Below are 16,455 nucleotides of genomic sequence, written 5' to 3'. Positions count from 1 at the left end.
AAGTCATCATTTAGTTTTTCTTTCTGCCTAACTAAAATTCCATTGTGTGTATACCGTATTTCTTCTTTCGCCTGCTTGTGGACATCTAGGTGAACAGTACAGCGGTATGCATGGGTGTGCAAATATCTCCATGGTACGTTGACTTAACTGTCCTTCCAGTATATTCCTGGGAATGGCTCAGCTGAGTCATGGCAGTTCAGTGTTTAGTTTTTTGAGGGGCTTCTGCACTGACTTCCACTGTGGCTCCCCCAGTTTCCACCCCACCGGCAGTGTAAGGGGTGTCCTTTTCCCCATCGCCTCAGCATTTGCTTTTCTTGGTTTTCTTGATGCTGCCGATTCTGACTGGGGTGAGATGGAACCTCAAAGCAGTTCTAGTGGCTAAGGATGTTGAACACTTTTTCCGAATATTTATTTGTATGTCTTCTTCTGAGAACTTTCTATTCAGTTCAGTGGTCCATTTATCAGTTGGATATCTGGTTTTTAATGTTTATATATAGAAAGTATCACGTTCTAATTCCTCGTCTGATACATAGTTGACAGTGATTTTTTCCCATTCTGTAATCTCTCAGTGCTTATTTCTTTAGCTATACAAAACATTTTAATTTCACATAATCCCACTTTTCAATTTGTAGCTGATCCATTCTTAAAATCAAGTTTTTTAAACCCTGTCTCCAAAAAAAATCAAGTTTTTTATTGCTCTAAAGCCATTAGATATCTGTCATGGACGGTTACACAGCGTTTGAAAAGGAGCGTCGTATCTGGAATAGGACTGAACTCAGTCTCTGAAAGTGACTTTTTGAACAAGCTGCTCCCTCATTCCTTGACTCAGCAACCATCTGTACATCCCTCTGAGGGATGCGCGAGGCTTGGCTCTAGGATGTGATGGTGAACAAGGTTGTCATTGTCTTTGCCTTCAAAGCCGCTTACAGTGTAGCAAGGGACAGGAATAGAACACATATCACACAACTAAATAAGCAGGACCAGCAGATGTGGTGACTCACGCCTTTAATCCCAGCACTGGGGAGGCAGAAGCAGGCGGATCTAAAAGGTGTGAGTTCAAGGACAACCTGGTCTGAAAGAGGAGTTCTAAGACAGCCAAGGCTGCTACACAGAGAAACCTTGTCTCGAAAAATCAAACAAACAAACAAAACACAACAAAGAGGAATAGATGATGACTTGGTCTCCTGAAGGAAGAGCACAGGTGCTGTTAGAGAGAAAAACAGAGCCCTCACTTGAGCTGGGCGATGAGGCGGACAGGCAATCTAAACGTGGTTTTTCAAGCATCCAGGGAAGGGCAGTGGGGGTTGGGAGATAGAGAAGGGACCACAGGCACAAACGTGTGTCACCCCCACGCCCACCCCCACCTCTTTCGGGCCTGCTTAGTCTCCATCTGCCCTACAATGCACTCAGTTGTAGAAGACAGTTCCTGGTAGTAAGGCCTCAAAGAGCACGGAGGGCACACAGATGGGGAAAAGAAATTCCTTATCTCCAGAAGACAATATTCGGGGACACTGGGGAGAAGCCGCAGTTGGCGAAGTGCTTGTCATGCAAGCATGGACTAGAGTTTTATTAGCGCCCACCTGAAAATCCTGGGTACAGGAGTGTGTGCCTATAGTCCCAGCACTGGGGAAATGGGCGCAGGAAGGTGCTCTGGGGTGCATACATGTGAAAGGACACACACATGCACAAAGGATAGTCAGGTTAAAACTACCGCTGAATGTACAATTGAACATGGACTCAACTTTCAACTCATTTATGTTAAACCAAACTGCAAGTTAGAAAAATATCTGTGAGCCTCTCCCCAGTCTCTGGAAACAGGAGCTTAATCAAAGTCACTGTGTTCAGACATCACCTTCTGCGTCATGCAGGACTGTGTCTAGCATTGTGACCCCCTCTCACAGCAGCCCCGAGCTGTGGGTGCACCGCAGCCCCGTTGGGGAGAGCTGTCTCTTTCACATTCCGAGGTCCAGTTTTGACAGAAGTGAAATGCCTTGAAACCTAGGAATAATAAATCCTCCTGACCAACCCAAAAGTGTTTAATTCCTAAAGGACAAGCTGAGTCGAGCCACTTCTAGCCAGGGGCGATTGGGGACTTAATTCTTCAAGTGTAGCAATCTGGATGATCTGAGAGCTTTGAGTTTAAGGGTAATTGCTCAATTTTCTATCCATGTCAACAGGGAAAATAGGTAAAAGTGGCTCAGCACAGCCACGCAATGAGGCTGGAAGAGACGTGAGGTGCAGGCTGTCAGCGGAATTGGAAATACGCTATCTCTAGAGGGCTATCTCAGCTGACCCCCGACTCCTGCTCCCCAGCCATCTCCATCTCTGGGCTTTCCGCCTCTCTTTCGGGCACTGTCTCGTTCTCCCTTCTACCACATCCTCCATGCCTTCTGCGGACAACAGTCACTTGAGCCCAAAGGCTTCAGTGGAGAGCAAGCGAAAGTGGGAAATGCCCTTTAAGAGCAGATCGAGTGGAATCCTGGTGCCTCACCTGTTTCATGCTTAGTGACGTTTTTGTTGTGTGACCCGCCTTCCTGAAGCTTCCTGCAGCTGGTGGCATTTCCTAGGTGCCTCCTAAATCTGGCCCCTTTGTGTTCGTAATTTTGGTTAAGCAAGAATCATTACCACTGATGTTTTTTTTATTAAATAAACCAGTATAAGTCCAAAGTTAACAGTACTCTATACAGAAGTCAATCTAACCCCATTCTTGCCTATCCTGCCTCAGCATCCACACGTGGAAACTGCAGCCAGTGCTCAGAGGCTGTGAACTAGGGCAGGCTGCCCTCCCTTTGGTCTGTGCCTTACTTTGTTTACAAGATCCTGGGTAAGAAATTTGAAACGGGGCTGGAGAGATAGCTCAGTGGTTTAAGAGCATTGGCAGTTCTTCCAGAGAACTTGGGTTCAATTCCCAGCACCCACATGACAGCTCACAGCTGTCTATAATTCTAGTTCTAGGGGATCTAACACCCTCACACAGAGTATATAAAGGTGAAACACCAGTGTACGTTAAATAAATAAATAAATCTTTTTTAAAAGAAAAGAAATTTGAAACAGAAACCAATCTTGTGGGAAAGCATACTGATAATTAAGCTTGTGTCCACGTCCACAGTGCTAACTGCTTCACCTGTGGCGATGCTGCGTGCTCACCTTGGTGATAACCACCCTCTCGCCCGCTCACTATGGCGGGTTGAATAACTCACAGGTCACATGACCAGTGCCACCAGCTTTCCATAGGAAGGAAGCCAGTCACGAAGAGCAGGGTTTGCCAGGTTCTGCGGTGCCACGTTGGCTAGTTTCAAGCTAACAATATGACATCACTGGCTGCAGGTAGGACAGTGGGCGCACCATTATATCATACGCCCACTGTAGGCACCTTAGCCATAATAATGGTGAAAGCATAGCTAACCTAGCATGGAGGAGGTGCTGAATTCTGAGTCCAAAGTACCCTTGTTTTCAGTGTTACTTAGAAGGGTGTATGTTTGACAGCACTTGGTTTTCTGCTTGATGAGGTCCAGAATCACCCCAGAGACAAATCACCGCGTGACTGTGAGGGTCTCTCTAGGTTAGTGGAGCTGGAAGGACCCCCCCCCCCCCCCCCCCCGCCGCCAATCGCTGGACTGCACTGCGTGGAGAGGAAAGGGCTAGTGAGCACTGCTCTCATTTCTCTCTGCTCTCCTGACAGCCACCTCAAGCTCCTGCTGCCACAGTGGACTGTACCCTCACACTGTGAGCCGAGATGACCCCTTTCCTGAGTTGGTTATTGTCAGGGATTTTGTCGCAGCAGCAAAGAAAGCAGCTTTTGCTTACTATAATAAAATACCCGAGATAGGAACTTATGAAGAGAAAGGTTTGTTTGGGTTCGTGGTTTTGGATGTTCTGGTCTAAGGTGGGAGCTCTGCATGTTTATGGCAAGAAGCGCGTGGCTGACTTCTGTTGCTGCATCTGGCAGAGCTTGGGAGGGGCACTCTGTATCTGAGAGGTATGCTGATGTTTCAAGTCAAACCAGATGTATTCCTTACTTCTGAGTCACTGTGACCGCAGTATTTGCTGGAAACATTTATTTTGGCTCACAGTTTTGGCAGGTCTCAGTCCATCACAGAGGGGAGACACGGTGGGGCTGCTCACATCACATGGTAGAAGCCTGTGTGGGTGGCTGTTCACATCATGGTGCCCCGCGATAATATGACCTTCAAAGCCTTTGTCCCCAGTGACCTACTTCTGCCAGCTGGGTGCTACCTCCTAAAGGTTCCATAGCTTCCCATAGTAACAGCGCCACCTAGAGAACAAATGTGTATAACCATAAGCCCATGGGGACGTGTCACATGGGAACAGGTCACATTCAGACCGTAACAGACTTGCCACAGTTGCTGTCAGGACACCTCTGTCAACAGCTAGCTTCTCTGGGATTCCATCTTCTTCGTTCGTGTCCAGCTTACTTCCATGACCCCATCCGAAGCACTGCTCCTTGTGTGCGAGCATTCGATGAAGCAGGTTGCATGATCTTCTTCCGGGAACTCGGGAAGCGCTGTCAGTATTGTCATTTATAGTCTAACTGGAGGAAGGTGTTTTATTGTAGATTACCCAACATTCATCTGACCAATATGAAGAATCCCATCTCTCTGAAATTATGATAGAAGTGAGGGTCTATGTTCTCAGCTCTTGGCTTCCTTCTCATGGGGACAGAAGGTAGAATCTGGATAGGATTAAATCACTCCTATTTAGTTCTCTGGGGCTGTCCAGATGTGGTCGGAGGATGGTCAGCCTTCCAGGCCGGATGCAGTCCCTCGTCCATACAGTTGTGAAGGGAGGAGGCAGCTGCCCCGTGAAAGCAGGTGAGCTCCTCAGTGCAACGCGCTCCACATCAGGAATGGCAGCCTCTACACAGAAACTCTCCATACACGCTTGAGTGTACGTGACCAGGAGGTAAAGGCTTGGTGTCCTAGGATCTTTTTCAAATGCCGGGGATTCATTAAAGAAACAGCCTAATGGACTCTGCCATGAAGACAGGTGTAGCTACTGAATTGCCTCCAACGCTCAGCCAGTTGTTTGGAGTGGCCGGTAACTGCCCATGCGCCCCTCACTAGGCGGTCCATTGCTCACGTTGAAGCCCGACTGCCGGGTGTTGCCTCGATGAAATGGAAAGGGACGGGTGTGTTTATGTGTCTGCGGTTAGGCATGGAATGTCACTTTACCCTTGCTTGGAGAAAGAAGTCTTTGCCTTCTGACACAGATGGAAATATGTTCCTCTAGGACCTGAGCCAGCTGAACCTCCTGGTGGCCAAAATCTGGGGAGGAGGCAGCAGGGGACCCCCTAACTCTCACAAGAGGCGAACTTGGCCAAGTCGTGGCTCTTCCTTCCTCGTGTCAGTTTCCCCAGCTTTCGCCGACCGTGGGGACTCATCTTTACACATCCACAGGACAGTTTGATTCCTGAGTCCATAAGTGTGGTTGACGGACTAGGTTTACCTAAAAGACCCTTTAAGAGAAAGCTCTTGAAAGATGATTACAGAATTGAGACACCATCATTTAAAAGTGCCTGAGGCGAACTCTTTTGAAAATTGCTGCAGCTGAGGGACAGAGAAAGAACCACACAGCCCTTGATTGTTGCGCTGTTCCCTCAGGACCCGTCCTCCCCTCCCCCTCCGTTTCTCATCTGATAAGAGAGAGCGGCAGTAAGACCCCTCATCTATCTTATGAAAATCCGATTCGGAATGGCTGTGATCAAAACCAGCTGGCTGTCACCAGCAGTGGCCTTGCGTGGAGAGAGCGGCTCAGAGGCGTTCCGTCTGTGGGGTGTCGCTGGTGGCATCGATCAAAGGAGCATTTTTTTAATAAATATATATAAGGAAAAACACAAAACCTTAGGATTTGGAATGAAAGCGGTGTAGTTTGTCTTGTTTTTTTTCTGGGGAACATGAAGAGGATGAAATAAAATCCGAGATGCCTGGTCTCCAGCACACTTTGCGTGGTGCGTCTGCAATGGCGCTCTCACTGCCTCAGTGACACCGTGTCACTCGCGCTGGGCCTCAGCGAAGAGTTCCTCATTCCTTCGTTACGTTTAAAGTTCTTTCTTCCTCCTCATCCTTAGCGCAGGCCTGCAGATAAAAGGTGGAGAAAAGCTCCGGGAAGCTCCAAGGAGCCCGCTTTTCATCTCCTTCAGCTGCCAGTCACCAGCACGACGATGGTCCCTAGAGTCCACCCCAACATGTAACACTTGGGTCTTCTCGGAATTGAGTCCCCTGGGAGTCCTCTTGAGTTTGCTCGCCTCTCATGAGCCCCGCCCTGGTTGACAGTCCTGTGTGTGGTCATCACAGGTTCCTATAGAGCTCTAGGTAGACTTGGGGGAAGGGGTTGCGGAGGGGGAGATGAAGACATTTTGTCTGGGTGTCTGAGACCTCCTTCCAAAGCGTGATGACACCCTGCTGTGGGCAGCAGTGGGGTCAGGCTTCTACACACCACAGTGCCACGACTCACGGGGTGCTCTTACCAAGCCCCTTCTCTGCTGCTGATCGACTCGGCCTGGGGAGCACATGGTCCATCTCAGAAGCCACATTCTTGTCCAGAGTGACCTTCCTCCTTCCAGGGTCTGGTCTGCCTCCCTGGCAGCAGGGCAGCATTGGGTTTAGCAGGAGCACATGGCGCTTTTCTGTGTGGAAGCGTCTGCCGTCTGTCTTCTACCGCCGGCTTCCTCAGGGAACTGCCCAGGCGTGGCTCTATCTCTGGTTACCATTGTGCCTGCAATCAGTCCTGGCCTTAGTCTTTTGTAGTGTGGCTTTCTGGTCACTGTCACCATTTCTGCTCTCTTCTCTTCATCTGCCCGTAACGAGGACAGCCTGGACCCTGTGTTAAGCAGTAGAAACCACAAGGGATGAGCCTTCAGACAGCAGGCCTGCCAGAGACCTGGAGACCTCGTCCCCTGATTTGGGGCATGCAGGAGACCACTCAGGGCTCCTCCGAGACCTCTCTCCCTTGTTCCTTCGGGTGTTTGAAGCCTGTTGCCTACTGCTTTCCCCTCTTTAAAAAAAATCCTCATTTTTTCACTTAGAAAAAAATTATTTATACGATTGAGATCCACTAATTAAAGCCATTTTCTGGTATTTGGTTACTGGAGCGTTTGATGTCTCTCTGACAAGACCATGAAATGCACGGGGTGTCCACAGGGACAGAATTTGCTGAACACGGCTCTTTGTAAATGAGGGGACACAGTGTCGCAGCAGCTCATGAATATGAAACGGCCATGATGCCACCTCAGTGGACTTGGGAACACAGATGAATCCTGTCATGTGCTAAATGAGACCAATTTCTTTCACTTAACTTCATCTTCAATCAGACCTTCTTCCGTTTGCCTGCTTAAAATTCCCCATGCGTGATGCAGAAGGTGACAGCATTCAGTAAAACAAAGTTTTCAGCTACAGAGAAACGACACAGTGATCCCTGCCTTCGGGTCACCGTCTCCAAAGAACATGGCCGTTGTTCTCCCTCACCTGCAAGTGCTGACTTGTGGCACAAACTCGGTGTGTCTGGACTGCACCCTAAAGCAGTGTGCCCCGATTTCTTTCATGTAGATTGATTGTTGAACTTGGATCAGAATGGTGGACATGAGTCCATCAGCTCACGGATGCCCTGCGGTGGCCAGGTTACAGAGTGGCGAAGAAGTAGGTGAAGAGATGTGTGTCCAGCGGTCAGCAGATGAAGTGATAAGGACAGATGCTGTCGTAAATGCCCTATGGGGCCTGGGAAGGTGAGAAAGTACTGACGTGTAGAAGAGATATTATGTTCTACAAAAACCTATCTGGACATATGTAGGAATCCCCAACCAAGAAAACCAGCAGAGGGCGGGGATGAAACTCACTGTCGGAACATTTGCCATAAGTGTGCAAGGCTCAGGTTTGATCCCCAACGCTGCTAAAAGAAAAACCAAGTCAGTAAAAAAGAAGAACAACTTCTGAGTGAAGGGCTCTCAGCCCGAGACGTCTTCTCCTGGGCAGGACCCAGAGGCCATACGGGGGGCCTGCTTGTTTCCTCTAGGTAAAACGCCTGTGGCTATTGAAGCTGTACACAGGGCAAGCAGAGCCCACCTAAAACATTGTTTTCCGCCGGCATCCGTAGCTAGGACCTGTATTCTCCTAGGGGCTGAAGCAGGAAGACTGCGGTGAATTTGAGGCCAGCTTGGGCTAGAGGGAGGCCCTGTCTCAAAAGGCCAAAGTTGAGGGCAGGTGATCATAGTCTGTCGTGGTACAAACAGCTGGAGGGGACAGAAGCTGCCACATGGTGTGTTGTAGACACTTGGATCCCCCTCACCTGGAATAGCAGGTCAGCCCAAGGAGGAGAACAGGACCTCTCTGGGAACAGGCAGCCAGTGTCTGGGTATCTCAGTGCTCTCCGTGGTGAAACATGTCGGAGGGGAAAAGGCAGCTTCTCCCCTCTTTAAACCAGTTATAACTGATGTGCTTGTGTGATGTACATGTATTAATTATCTCTTATATTTATATAGGTACTATTTATCTATGCGTCTGTGTTGTTAGGCTCAGACTGAGGGTATTGTACATGGTCGGCAGGGACTCTTCCAGCCAGGCCATATCTGTAGCCCCATACTGACTGTTTTCAGTGGTCTTAACTGGAGAGCTGGATCTGCGAGGTAGCATCAGTTTGCTTTGGTATCGATTCTCAGAGTGGCTGTCATGTACTCACAAGCCTCTGTGAGGAGCTTCCCAAAAGTGGAGATGGGTGAAGAACAGTGTGACCCAGCCTCGGGATGGAGCCAGGAGGCCCCTTTGTTCCCCACCCATCCATTGTTTCCCAGCAGGCCATGCAGCTTACAAGCAAGGCAAAGCCTTTGCTATGATATTTTGAAACCCAGGAAGTACCCAAGGGTCGCTCTAGGTTGACCTGAAGAACCAATCCTCCTGTGGCGGTTGGAGCCGCAGTGGAACTCACAGCGTAGCTGGAAGAGTGTAGCGGAGATGGACTCGGCACTTCCACGTGCTTGACTTTGCGTTTGCTGGGCGCCTGTCAACTCAGCTCGCCTTCATTTCGCTGTTATTTATTTGGGGATGCATCTTTGACATCAGCTAGTTTAAGTTTACATCTCCCTTCTGCCCTCGGCATATTGCTGTGTGCAGTGCCTCCCTTTGCAGCTTTGCCATATTTGTTCTGTCCTGCTTTCCATGATGTGCACACAGCAAGCACAGTAGCTGCTTTCTGACCGGCTGAGCACGTCCTTCCTCTCCTGGTACCGTGTGCACGCTGCTGCCAAGCCCATGCTAGTCTCTTCCAGGCCACACGCTCCAGCCACCCAAACCGACCTTCGGGGCGGCAAGGGGCATCTCCCCTCCAAGTGCCCTTCACCTTGTTCCTGCCAGGCTTGATCTAGCTTCTCTTCCGGTTCTCAGCTGCTCTATCCCTAACTCCAGCCGGCTTCCCTTCAGTCCTCACTCATGGCCCACATTCTAAGCCAGGTCCTCCCTGGACGAGGTTGTATGCATCATGGCGCATTCACGTAGTAGGATATTAGACGGCTGTTTGAAAGACTGTGACACACCTGTATGTCCAGGAGGACAGAAATTACAGCACTTTATAGGGACAGATGTGCTGTGGTGTGCGCCACGTCTCCATAAATCCTTACAAAAGTTAAATGATTACCTCTGAGGAAAGGACTAGGGCTTGCATGCTAAACTTCGCTATCGCCTTTGAATTCGTGGCACCTATAATGTGAATTTCACTTTAGGAACAATAACAGTTAGGTTTCCCTATTGTTTTCTCTTAGAACGAAGTTAGTTTCCTTCCTAGTATGAGTTCTTACTTGTAAGCAGGGAATTTGTTTCTGTTTATTATGCTTGTCTGGCTGGTCTTCATGAAGATGAGAGCCCTGCTGCTTCTGGCTTTGCCTAGTGGGTACCTTCACATAGTAGGTGCTCAGATCAATGAATTGATAAACGGGTGGGTGACCAGGCTGGACAAACAAGGGGACAATATTTCCCACAGGTTGACTGAACAGGCACACGTGGGCAGAGAAGTAGCTTGCACACCACATTGCTGAGGTAGCTAACGTGGGTGGGGAGGTAATATGCAGGGTAAGGAGAGACAACTAGGACTCTAGCCAGATGCTGGGGGGCAGGGAGACTCCACGAGGAGATGAATGATGAGACCCAGGGCACTGCCTCAGACAAAGCTCTGACCTGTCCTTCCCCTTCTCCAGGCTGTTGGAGGTACCCAGCCCCCTCCCCCAGTCTGATGAGTCACGGTGGGGTGGTATCTCCAGGTTCTCTGGTAGGGGAACAGTTTTGCCCTTCTGTGGCCTGTAGTAAGTCAGCCACCTCAGTGGGGACTAAGCTTATTTAGGTCTGGGAACCAAGGGAAGCCATCCTACCGTTAGAAGCCCCTTGGCCTTCCCCTGTAAGAGAGATGTCTTTGGAGGTAAGATGCTTGCACTAGGAAACACCCTGGTCTGAGAGAGCCTCAGCCGCCAGAAGCCTGGTTCTGTTGCTTGCTGAGGATCTCATCTCACAGAGGCTGCTTCCTCCTACTTCGCCTCCATGCTCTCCTGAAACCGCATTATCACCGGCAGGATTGACTGAGGAAGTGAACGCAGGGCCGCAGCCTCTCCCCATGTTCTGTGCTAGGACAGTTGCCAGTGAAATAATAGCTGTGTGCTAGCACAGTGCTTAGCATTTTCCATGACTGCATTTGATATTCACAATGGCCAAAGAGTCAGAAGCAGTCGTGACCTTCGTTTTCTAGATGAAGAAACTGAGGCCTGGGGGCATAAGCCACACAGTTAGCGTGCAGTGGAGCCTGGATCCAGACTCCTGACCCTGACGCCAGGATTGCCCTCCTGACTTTGGAGAGGAGTTCTGCATGCCTGCTCCACTCACCTCACGGCCATTATCATTGCTTATCCAGAAACAGCGCGAGAGAAGAGGAAAGAGTCGATTGAATTACTGGTTTTAGAAGCAGTGGTAGATTGGCTAGGGTGTAGGTCAGTGGGAAAGAACTTGGCTGACACACAGGCCCTGGGTGATGACCTCAGTACTGCAGAAAAGGATGAAATAGTGGTAACTTCTCAGTAGAACCAAATGGGCTCCCCTCATCTCTGTTAGAATGGTGTGTGTGTATGTGAGGGGGTGTGTGTGTGTATGTGAGGATCATATGCATCCTCATTTTTACTCTCCATCCTTTTGACATAAAACTTGACATAAGGTCTCTCACTGAACCTGGAGCTCACTGATTGGCTAAGTTAGGTGGCCAGAGAGCTCCAAGGATCTGCCTGTCTCCACCTCCAGCACTCGGGGGCTACAGGTCGCATTGCCGCACCCAGCTCTCTCCTAGGTGCTGGGGATCTGAACTCGGGTCCTCAGTACTTTATCCACCGAGCCATCTCTCTAACCCTGAGGGAGCAAGTTTCTAGAGTTTATATTCTTTCTTCCTCTCTCTTTCTCTCTCCCTTCCTCTCTCTTTCTCTCTCCCTTCCTCTCTCTTTCTCTCTCCCTCTCTCCTCTCTTTCTCCCTCCCTCTCTTCTCTAGCTTTGTCCATGGTGTGTGTGGCAGAGGGGTCAAGTTGGGGGAAGGGAAGAAAAGGAAGCAAAAACTGACTCCCCAGAACATCCTGTGAACATAAGCAAGCCCTTGTCTGTGACTGTAAATCCAAAACTCTAAATTTTGAAGTTCTTTGAAGTTTGCCCAAAACCGTCTCCACAGCCACCTGTTCTGCTGGGAGTGGGGAGTTGGATGGCCTGCCTCTGCTGTGGTAGCTCAAGCTGTCACTGCACCGGAATGTTCCAGCTTGTCTTGGCCTGGCTGTCATCGCTGGCTCTGTCTCACTCAGGTGGTTCACCGGGTTCTACTGGGCACCAGGCTTCCAATTAGAGAGAAGTCCCACTGTGTGGCCAGCCCCAACAGTGCCACTCTGAGCCGCCTTTTGCCAAGGCCTGTGCTGACCTCTGATCTGTCACAGATGGGCAGGCCCCACACCCCCTTGTGCACATTTGGAGGAGGGAAGTGGGGCCCACCAGGAAAGCCCACGGGGAGTGGCAGTAAACTCTGAGCAGAAGTGCAGTTCCTCGGGGCTTGAGGATGCTGGGCTGAGTTGACAGGGTCCAAATGCTGAAGTTGCGGAGGGTACGCGGACTTGGGGAAGACCCCGTCCCGAGCCCCTACACAGCATGGGCCATTTTCAGCAACTCCTGAATATTCATCTCAGGCTGGACTCCACAGCCAGGAGAGCCAACAGTGAGCTGCTGACTGGCTCCCATAAAAACTGTCATTCTGCGGATGGCACAGGCCACAGCCAGCTTCTCTGTCCCTCGGCCGGACTGTGCAGCCTCATAGCCAGGGAGCCCCACCCCCATTCTCTACTGATTGTGGGAGAACGAGAAAAAAAAGCTAGATTTTCAGTAGCATTAGAAATGCAATCTCAGGACCAGGAGGGAGACTCTAAGCTCAGAAGGGCCCCCTTCAGGGCCAGAGCTTCCTGAATGTGTCTCGTTATTTGGGGCCCAGTGCCTGTGTGTCTTGTAATTCATTGGCAATGTCTCCTTATTTCTTGGTCCTCTTCACAGTTTCCCTTCTCTGCCTGTCTTTCTCTTTTCTGTGTCTCCCCGGTTTCTCACTCTCCTTTTCTGGGTACGGAGCCTCTGTAAGTCTACAGCTGGAAGCAGTAATGAAGACATTTACGTACTCTGGCTTAGCCTGACTAGAGCAGTCAGCGTGGAAATAATGAATAGGCTGGAAGTGGCGGGAGTCTGCCCAGCTGTGTGTGGAATGACTTGATGCCTCTTTTGGAAACAAAACTGCATCTACCCACGGAAGCCCAAGCCGCCCCTTTGGAATGTTTTTCTTTGCTGTATATCTGCAGTTGGTTTAAGCTCCTAGGACTGCCTCATCCCACGTGGCCTTTCTTCTTGCCCCACCATTTTTTTTTTTCTTTGCTCTGGTTGATTAAAACAAAACTCCTAAACAAGTCAGTGAGAGTCTTTTGGAGAAAATGTGTCTTTCTCCCAATGGATGCTTTTATGGCAACTTAAGCAGGCTCCCCTAATGAAGTGGCAGGCCCATCTCTTGGTTCTCCTGTTTGTGTTTGTGGTTAGAGTAGTCTCTTATCTCTGCGCATGTGTGTAGTATGTCTGGAGAGTTCAGAGAGGGAACTCCCAAAGCTGGCAAGAGAAAGTGAGACCAGAAAGCTAGTGTCACAGTAGGCCAGAAAAATGGCAACCCTGATCTCTGACAGCGTCTGGAGCCAGCTTCTATGACTGGACTGAAGGGTCCTCCAGAGGCAAGCAGCGGGGATCCTGACCGGGACAGCGCATGTGCAGATCTACTTCATGAACGGGTGTCCCCTGTGCTGGTGACACTGTCCTTTCTGTCTCAGACTGTGCCATGCCCTTTGGTTCCACTCTCATCTGCCCTCATAAAGGGCTTCTCCAAGGGCTAAGGGTTTCTTCTCATTCTTTACACTTCTCTGTGGCGATCCACCTCAAGGCCCCTTCCCTGGTACCAGAGTCCATCGGGGATAAGGCCTGTGGCTCAGACACGGATCACGCTCCATGTTTGACTGTCTGAGTGCCTATGAAACCACAGCCTACAGTGCCAGGGCTGGCATCTCGAAGCTGACTAAGCAGTCAGTGGGCAAGTGGACAGGAGCCCTGTTCTTGCTGTGGACAGTGACGAGGCCACCTCTTCTTGCAGATATTCCCGTGATCCCCGATCTGGAAGATGTGCAGGAGGAAGACTTTGTGCTGCAGGTGGCGTCCCCTCCGAGGTGGGTAAATCTAGGTGTGGGGTTGGCGAGGAAACCTCCAACATACACATTGACACACTCCAAATGTCATCTGCAGTGGGCCTTTCTGGTCTTTTTGGCAAGAGGTTCCATTCTATTCTTTGTACTGTGCTAGAACATTCTGTCTGCACACACGGTTCTAGAGATGGAAACCCGGAAGCTCCCCTGCAGCCAACACTGCTTGTGACTCTTTCACTCCCTTTCCTTCAGCATCCAGGTAAATCGAGTGATGACCTACCGTGACCTGGACAATGACCTCATGAAGTACTCAGCCTTTCAGACTTTGGTGAGTGGACCCACTTCTGCCCAGAGGGGCCAGCTCCAGGGGGACATCCATGGAGGTTCCTCCAGAGCTGTACATGCTTCTTCCACATCCCAAGGCTGCCTAGAAATACTGGAGGTAACTCCTTGGCCATCTCAAAACATAGCTGGACCCTCCATGGGCCATAGGTCCCTCCCAGGCTCCCGGCTGTCTCTAGTCACACTCTTGGCACACAGTGACCACCTGATGGCCGCCCTGTCGCCATCTGCCCTTGTGGAATGCTCTGACCTCTTAGTGTTGCTTTTTCCCAGAGTCCAGCGTGGAGGATGCCACAGCCTCCCCTCCTTTTCCAGCGACCATACCATTCAATTGGGGTTTTGTGTTTTGATCAAAGTTTTTCTGGGGTCTCGATTTGGGGAGTTCTGTCATATGCAAGCTCCTCTCCTTATTTGTAAACGTAATGCTGAAGCCCTAGAGGGTCCAGCCTGACTTTCCGTACATTTGCAGGATGGAGAAATTGACCTGAAGCTGCTCACCAAAGTGCTGGCACCTGAGCATGAAGTAAGAGAGGTACAGTACTCACCCCAGCCCTTCACCTTGATGCCCCTCCAGCCAGGGAGCCCCCCAGCTTAGCCTGTGCCTCCTTGGGCCTGGATAGGGTGGGAAGTTGGCCCCAAATTGGAGGGAAGGCTTTTCTTTCTCTTACCTAGCCATCTTCATCTTGGCAGGATGATGTAGGCTGGGACTGGGACCATCTGTACACTGAGGTGTCATCAGAGCTCCTCACGGAGTGGGACCTGCAGCGGGCAGAGAAGGAGGACCCTGTGGGATCGTCTAGGTACACCTGACCTGGGAACATCCCTGTGCATTCGGACAAATGCAGGAAGTCTAAAACCAGGGGAGCTTGAGAGCAGCTTAGAATTTTTATACTGAATGTTTTGTAATAACATATTTATTTTCAGTAGGCCACAGTGGATCACTCCAATCACTCCAGTTCAATAAATGGTTTTATTCTGTGAGCATTTCAGCATTTCCTCCACTCTGTCCAATACCTTCTTAGACTCTTAGACTCATGGTTGATGAAAGGCAACATTTCTCTCCTCTTTCTCTCTCTCTCTCATTGTTGTTGCTGCTGTTTACCCAGATTTCCCTTGAACTTCTGATCCTCCAATACCTCAGTCTCCCCAAGTGCTGGAATTACAGGAGACAGGAAGGTGACTTTTAAATAATCAGATAATGGCTCTAAATGCTCCACAGAGTTGAAGCGCAAGAGGGAAAGTTTAAGAGGGAGGGAGGATGGCTGTTCCTAGAAGCAGTTTCCGAAACTTCTCAGGGCACCTCCGCAGCTGCCATCAGGTACGCTGTACACACACACACACACCCGGAGCAGCAAGCGGTGGGTGTGAAGGTCAGGATATGATGGCGGGATGGGTGGCTATTGAGACCACACTCTCCTGTCTTCCTCCTGTCTGAGGATCCCCAAAGCCTCCTAGCTGGTTCACACTGGGATGTTGCATCCTAGCATCCCTAAGGAACCCCAGAAGCACTCTCCTTGGGAGCACTCAGGAGCCTCTGGCTGTCTTGGCACACCGCTGCTGGTCTGCCCTGTTCCTCAGCTTCACCAGCTGATCCAGAATGTGGAGATGGGCACAGAGCTCCACTCACCTCCTTCACAGCCTCCTGTTTTTTATTTTTCCCTCCCCCCCCAGAGACATTTTGTGGGGGACTGGGGGGTCTTTCTCTGCTGCCTGTACTGGCCATGCAGACCCAGGAAGGCTGCCTAGCTAGCCCAGGCCTATTCTCTGGCTGAGTGCTGTGCCTTCCTGCTTGCAATGCTCTTCATTAAAATTCAGAAAAACAAAGAGGCTCAACACATCAAAAACCCACTGGGGGGCTGTTTTTGTGTGACTACAGTGTCCTTCCCTGGTGAGCTACTGGGCTCCATTTCTGCGGAGTGGATGCTTGTCGGTTAATTATAAACTCAGGGACTTAGTGGCTTTGGGGTCCTGTTGCCTCCTGTTTCAGAGTCACACTAGACGGGCCTTCTTTGGAATAATTCCCATGGCCACGGAGAAGTTTTCATCTGGGCTGGCTTTTCTTGAGCCTACATCTTTCTGAAACCCAGAGGACAAAGGCTGCATTCTAGTCCCTTAATTACTAGCGAACTCCATCACGGCCTCCAGGCTCTTAACAACCTTGGAGGTCTTCAGCTGGCCCAAGCTAATGGCTAGGGCTTGGCTCCTTTCTTCTCCCAACAACAGCAGCAAATTCCAACCCACACCGAGCGCTCAAGTGTGCTAGCTGGAGCTCTCAGCCTACAGTTCCACCGCGTTCCGTCCCACAGCCGCTGGGACACAGTGAAACATGCTTCTCCCAAGTGACGGATGCTGGTGGCTCAGAGACGTGAAGAGATTGTCCA

At 50.2% G+C, this 16,455-nt stretch overlaps 1 protein-coding gene across 1 annotated transcript in view; it reads left to right on the top strand.

The window, feature by feature from the left end:
* Window positions 1-15,058, top strand: part of Ift43 (intraflagellar transport 43) — a 79,802-nt gene extending 64,744 nt beyond the window's left edge. The window contains exons 6-9 of the mRNA XM_041658435.1: window positions 13,684-13,756; window positions 13,985-14,060; window positions 14,544-14,606; window positions 14,765-15,058. Of these exons, the coding sequence (XP_041514369.1) occupies window positions 13,684-13,756; window positions 13,985-14,060; window positions 14,544-14,606; window positions 14,765-14,884 (332 nt within the window). The 3' untranslated portion in view covers window positions 14,885-15,058. The remainder of the gene's footprint in view (window positions 1-13,683; window positions 13,757-13,984; window positions 14,061-14,543; window positions 14,607-14,764) is intronic.
* The last annotated feature ends 1,397 nt before the right edge of the window (window positions 15,059-16,455 follow it).

Source organism: Microtus oregoni, unplaced genomic scaffold, assembly GCF_018167655.1.
Source record: "Microtus oregoni isolate MIOR12 unplaced genomic scaffold, Mior012 000009F_ref0000495, whole genome shotgun sequence".
NCBI classification, from domain to species: domain Eukaryota; kingdom Metazoa; phylum Chordata; class Mammalia; order Rodentia; family Cricetidae; genus Microtus; species Microtus oregoni.
The sequence above is the reverse complement of the archived record's forward strand: the minus strand, read 5'-3'. Positions and strand labels throughout refer to the sequence as shown.